This window comes from Benincasa hispida, unplaced genomic scaffold (genome assembly GCF_027475165.1).
Source record: "Benincasa hispida cultivar pf3 unplaced genomic scaffold, pf3_genome.v1.1 HicScf1848, whole genome shotgun sequence".
Lineage (NCBI taxonomy): Eukaryota > Viridiplantae > Streptophyta > Magnoliopsida > Cucurbitales > Cucurbitaceae > Benincasa > Benincasa hispida.
The window spans coordinates 1129825-1136499 of NW_028326240.1; the positions used below are offsets into that span (position 1 = coordinate 1129825).

At 33.0% G+C, this 6675-nt stretch overlaps 1 protein-coding gene across 3 annotated transcripts; it reads right to left on the reverse strand.

Moving 5' to 3' along the window:
- Window positions 1-1233: 1233 nt before the first annotated feature.
- Window positions 1234-4162, reverse strand: LOC120088554 (seipin-1). Of its 3 annotated transcripts, none has more exons than XM_039045945.2 (3): window positions 3542-4162; window positions 2370-3081; window positions 1234-1519 (listed from the first exon to the last, which is right to left on the reverse strand). In XM_039045945.2, the coding sequence occupies exons 1-3, from the start codon at window positions 4100-4102 to the stop codon at window positions 1359-1361; spliced, it is 1434 nt and encodes a 477-aa protein (XP_038901873.1). In that variant the 5' UTR covers window positions 4103-4162; the 3' UTR covers window positions 1234-1358. The 3 variants fall into 3 exon arrangements, with proteins under 3 accessions (XP_038901873.1, XP_038901874.1, XP_090165652.1); XM_039045946.2 differs by having other exon boundaries at window positions 2357-3081; window positions 3542-4161; XM_090309526.1 differs by having other exon boundaries at window positions 1412-1519; window positions 2312-3081; window positions 3542-4161.
- Window positions 4163-6675: the final 2513 nt, after the last annotated feature.

Consider the following 6675-nt stretch of genomic DNA (forward strand, 5'->3'; position numbering starts at 1 on the left):
AAAACATTGTAACAGTTGGATCATACCTGTGAAAAGGATCAGGTTTTCTCTTGAACCCAAAAAAGGAACAAGGTAGTGATTTAACTCTCATTTGTGGAAAGAGTAAAAAAAGATTTTTTTAATCGAAGTCCCAAGAGGCACTTTGAGAAATGGATGTAGTTTATGTTTGACAAAATTACGGTGTCTTCTTCTCTAATTTTTCATCGATATTTGAATAGATTATCACATGCTTTTTTTTTTTATCAATATTGTTATTTAGTATCAATTAGAGTTTTGTTAATTTAATTTAAAAAATATCTAATAGATCAAACTGAGCATACTCTAAGAAAAAGTTTAATTAAATCCTATCCACCCCGCTCTAGGGTTGTCATACCGATCCAACACTATATACTCTCCATTTAAAATTCAAATGAAATTTTTTTCCATTGTTCCGTGTTTTTTCATATAAATAAAATTTTAAATCAAACCCCTCCAAAATCTAAAACAAACAACAAACAAATAAGTTCACACCAATTCTGAAGATCCATTATCTACATATGCAATTGAGAAAATTTTTCTTCGTTTCGTGTCTGAGTTTTTGGATATAAATAAATTTAAATAAAACCAACAAAAAAATTAATAGAATATAAAATAATAATAATAATAATAAAACTAACCGTTTGAAATCACTCCGATCAAAGATTTATTATCCACATGCAAAAATACTCAGACTAAGAAGATTTCTTCTATTGTTCATCATTTAAGCGTTTAGATTGACAATCTATATTTCTTTCATTTTCACAGAGTGATCTATTGATATTATTTCTCTTGGATTTCTTCAATTTAGTAGTGAAGTGAGATAGAAGAGAGAGTTGAATGCCTATAACCAAAACTTGGATTCCAAATAGAAAAAAATTATAGATATGTGCTTATTTGTATATCTTGAATAAAAGATTTCGTTTGGGTTTGCGTTGTTTTGTAAACAAGGTGTTTTTGTATAGAGGGTTTTAATTGACATCTATTGCACTTTATCTTGTAAACTAAAAATTGGCAAAATCAACTCACTATCTTTCAAACGGACACACGTTCGAAAAGTCACAACCACAGACAAAAGACAATATTGAAATTTATGAAAAATGTAATGGACAAAAGGGACAGGTAAAGATTCTCCTATCTTTACCTTCAAAATATAAGACATGAAAACTTTAAGATTTAGTTATATTTAAACAATAAGAAAATTAAATAAAATGACAATTTTACCAATCTAAATAATTGATTAAATGCGATTAAATATTTCACAAATCTAAAATTTTTACTGTTCTAAACATGGACTTCAAACACAGACTTCTTAAACATACCTCCTAAATATATTTTTTAACTTAAGCTACTAAAACCTCCCGCATAATTAACATTAACATTTCAAACATGGATATCAAATATTGCAATCGTACCTTGTTTTTGCCTTCAAACAAGTTAGGCGATTTTAAATTCAGATTGTCATTGGCATGACACAATGGGCGTATTTCACCAACCTCCATCCCTATTTTGGAAAAAATGATTTTAGATTACAAAGTTAGAGAAAAAAGGGTTTTACAAACATTTGAAAACATGTTTCAGTAGCAAAAAGGGACAACATCATCTTAGAGAGCATACATGAATTACTGGTAAGAAAACAAACCATAAATGGAAGTGACGATCGAAGGGACACATCAATTGAAGGTGATCATTTGACGTAAAAGAAGACAAAATGAATTTAAACAGAGACGATAACGTCTATAACTATTGCTACTATATCATAAAAAACAAATGAACATACAAAACAAAGAAACGAAAGATATCCCTACTATATCATTAAAAAAAATCCATAAAATATAAAATTTTTATTTATTTTTATGAATTTTCTAAAAATAATCTGAAAAGTTTCATAAGACCTCGATATTTCGAGTCTCATCCAAGTCAAATCAAACTATCTGAAAGTGGTCAAATCAATAAACGAAAATGGATTTAATATAACTGGAGTTTCCTTCGAAGAAGCTATATTAAAGAAACTAAAGATCTGATACAAATTTTAAGGATACCTCTTTTTTTCATAAAGTCCTCAAATGAGAATTTTTGGCATTCCATCATAAATAATTTTCTAATTATGTCTTGTCCTGTTGGTCGTTTTCTAATTATATCACTTGCTCTGAAGTTTCTTTTCCTATCTTTATTCAGAAACAAAAATAAATAAAAAATAATGTGTACTATGCAAACGCTAACCATCAAAATGATCTATCGTACAAGCGGTTGACGAAAAGGATCGCTACTACACAATAAATCAAACAGAAATTACCCTTAGTTACACAACCAAGGGACAAATATTTGATCTTGTAATTACCAATACTCCGAACCTTCTAGAAGCACCGATTCCGACTCGGAGTCGGAGTCCTCGACATCTTCCTCGAAAACAGCAGCTATATACTCTCTACTACTACAACTAATGCTCGATGCAGATGTCTGAATCGAGCCAACATCTCCTCCTCTTCCAACTTCTTCATACCGAAACATGGCAGCCTTTCTCTTCCTCCTCATCTCTTGCCATTTTCTCAACAACTCCACCGTTATCTCTGCCATCTCATCGAATGACTCCTCCGCTTCCTTCCTAGTCGGAGCTCCTTTATCGAACCCACTCAACTCCGCCAACGTCATTGCACGAAACACAACCGGCTTACAAAAGAACATAAAGATCACTAGAAACAACAGGTACAAATAGAGAGATGTCCATAGGAAGCAAGTCCACCGCCAGCGACGCAACAACTCTTTCATCTTCGGTAGTTTCGAGTTTATTAGAATATGAGCTTCGTAAAGCTCGGGGAGGGCCGATGTTCCCATGCGAGGGCTGATGGTAACCTGGATGGCTGCGCTTCGTTGGTGATTTTCTTCCTTGTGGTTTAATATGGGGAAAGTCAGCTTTTGGGTTTCGGTTGAGATTCCGAGGAGTAGAGGAAGGCTAGTGAGAAAAGTTTGGGCGAACCGGACCGGTGTGCTTCTGAACCGGAGCATGCATGGTTGGCTTGAACGGGCTATTATGTTCCCATTTGTTGATATCAACTCTGCACTCAACTGACGACCCAAAACGGTGAGTTTGATATTCCCCAAGCGCAATGAAATTTTGAACTTTCTTTTTCATATTTAACTTCCAATATTTAAAGTTATAACTTTATGCTTTCACATTTGAGTTTTGCTTCTATCTTTATTATTAATTTAGGTTAATAAATTAAAACATCATAAAAACAAGTAAAATTAATTTTCACTATTTTTTCACTTTTAAAATTAAATTAAAATTTCACTAACAATTATTTTTAGTTAATTAAAAAAATTGTCTTGGAAAGTGATTGTAAGGTAGTATTTAATGAAAAATTAAAATTAAAAATAAAAAACCTTGAAATTTAAACATCAAATTAAAACAATGGACTTTATACGATCAAATAAAAACTAAATCCAAAATTTGAGTACCAAAAAAATATACCTAAAATCAATTTTTAGAGAGAAAAAAAGGAATAAATAAATCGTGATGGATTACCTGAAAAACCCCAAGCTCCCGATTGAATGGAGATTCAGGCATCAAAAGAACCACACGTACAAAAAAACTGTGCCCTACCGGAATCCCCAAATTCATCTTCTTCTTCATCTTCATTGCACTTCCATTTTCCATTCCGAACAAAGCCCTAGGCCCACCCAGAGTGTAATCAAAGTTCAATTTCTCCCTCAACTCCACCGGCTCTTCAATCCAAAACCTAATCGCCAACCCACTCACCGCCGCCGCAACTACTAGAAGCAACACCATCACCATACACATCGACGCCACCGCCACAACCCCATAGCTCAGCCTTCTAACCGCCACTCTCACCCGATGCGCCACGGCGGAGGGATATTTTCGGACGGCGGACTCAACGGTGTATTTTGCCTCCTCTGCGTGTTGAAATGACTCTGAGATTAGGGAGAGGAGAGTGGAGGCTGGAGAGATTAAAAAGGCGAAGGCGTTGTAGATCAAATCCGCTTGGAGGAATACAATTTTGTTGAAGAAATCGGAGGGTTTTTGGATTTGGTGGCCGGGTTCTTCGAGTTCGTTATCGGAATCCATGGCGGAGTGGGAGAGTAGGAGAAACAGAGGGAGGGGTTTTGAAGAGATGAAATTAGAAATAGGAAGATTTTTCACACGTGTAAGCGGTGCATGTGAAGAAAAGAAGGACGTGTCAGTGTGTAATTACAAATTTGCCATTTGGCGTAACCAATTTAATCGCATGCATAATTGATAATTGCTTATCCTTCCTTGTTAATTTGTTTCGTTTTATTTCAATAAAATAATTTTTTTTTTTAAAAAGAAATAACTTTGAATGAATTATCTTTATTTTATTATTATTATTATTAATTTGCGAAAGGTGATCTAACTAAACATAAATATTTATATCTGTATCAAATTTTAAAGATAAAAAGCAATTTTCTTTTAAATATTTTTTTTAGTTTAAATTTTATGACTTCTTATATTGTTTTGGCCTATCATATGTCTCCTTTTTACCTCTTATTGAATTACTCGATCGGTATCTGATTCTTAAAGACCTCAATTACCTTATAAAAAATGGTAATGCCTCACCAAAAAAATCCAGCCTATATTTTGGATTTTAGTTCACATTTACCTTAGTTAAAATCTAAGATGTAATCCATCAATGATAATTTAAAGAGTGGATTCCATTTAATTATATTTGTAGTTGTTTGCCTATGTTCCGTAATCATAATGAGCTATGAGATCCACCTTCAAATTTATAATCAAAGTGCACAATTTGATTGAGTAACAGAGGATGTTCAATCGAATTGTGTTTGACAATACATGGGACCTCCTACCTTTATCGTTATTGTTACTATAAAATATGAGAAATGGGGGCTAAAGCCTATAAAGTGAGTTATCTGGTGGTAACCTAACCTTAGTGACTGGAGATCCCAGATCTATGTTCAATAGGCAAACAAGCTGGATATATAATTCATAGTTGACACACTTAGAAACTTATAGTTTCTTCCCATTTCTATGATGTCATGGAATGTGTGATCTGTTGATGTTAAAGTCATGTTGATATTTGTTTCTAGAAGAGGAGTAATGAAAAAATACTCTTAATAAATATTACCTATGTGAGAGTAGAAGTGGGGTTGCTTAAACTTTTTAAATGACTTATGTTCTCTAGAACTCTCATGAATTCAAGATTTTATTCATGACCAAAATAGATATAAATGTATAGAACTCAAAAATATAAAATGAGTTATGTGTGATTCTATTGTGTCAATTCACCAATGAGAAGGATAAGTCCTGAGTTTGGTCTCTCTATTTCTTCAATAAATTCGATAGATATTCACTAAGGAAGGTTCAAGTTCTGGAGACACCTCTCTATTGGGTTTTATGTCTTAAAAACTCGCAGTTTGTAAAATAATAAACATCTTCTATAATCAATATACTTGTTATTGATCTCATAAATTGTATTAAAGTCTAAATCCATTAAACTAAGACCCATGACTATTGTATGAGTACTTGAATTTTATGTGGAGACATAAGAGTGGATCGAGTTCAAGCAAATAGTCAAAATGATCTATCGTACATGAATGAGGTTGGGTACCTTATTCTAGTAACACCATTAGATTCGGCCTACTCTGTAGTTGTTACAAAGAGTTGTAAAGTGCTATATACGATGTGATCCTAATTTGTACATGTTATGACATGAGGAGTGGGGGCGTCCTATGCAATGAATTTACATAAGATCAGGACCAAGAAATAAGTCACTCTTACTTTATAACGTTGTTTACTGTATAAGACTGACTATTTCACCTAGATGACCTAGATAACTCGATCTTAATCTTGAGCTAATTATGAACTCCTGTTTATTTGAGATTGTTCTTAGATTTGCATAGTTGAGGGTATGTTCAACAGCGCCGACTCAATAAGACTCCCATTTCAGGGGTAAGATCGGATAAATAGCTGGGGACATAGGGTGCAAGACGCAGTTCATGCCTACCCGAAGAAAGATTGTTCTCCCAAATACTAAATCCAGGTCTTGAACAAGGGGCTCCACCCTCTCACTAAGCTGAGAGAGTTTGGTTTAGTGATTGGATCACAAACCAGTTGTTCATTGGAGGATCAGTAGGGACTTGAGAAATAAGATGTAATCTCAGGGGTAAAGCAAATGTTTGACCTAGCCATTATTACGAATAACCTATGAATGATCGACTTGCTGATTATGGTTAAATCATGTGGACATAATATATCTACAGTAAGGGGAGTGCAACTATGCACTTTAGTGGAGTGACCCATTAGTTAACGAATAGAAATTAATTTGGTCTAATGACTTTAGCCAATTAATCTCGGATCATTGGAGCCCATGATCTGTAGGTCCGTGAGATCCCCCTACTAGCTCGTAACAGACTAGCTCTAGAATAACGTGATAAGTTAATTTGAATCGTTCAAATTAGAATTAAGGAAATTAGTAATTATATGAGATATAATTACATGTTTAATTTGAGTATTAAAGGGAATAGAAGAATTTATATATTTTTAAATATGATTTAAATATATAAAGATGGATATGTGTTAAAATTAATTTAATATTTGATATTAAATTAATTAAGTTTTATTTAATAATTAATTTATGAAATTAATTAACATTTTTAAAAAAA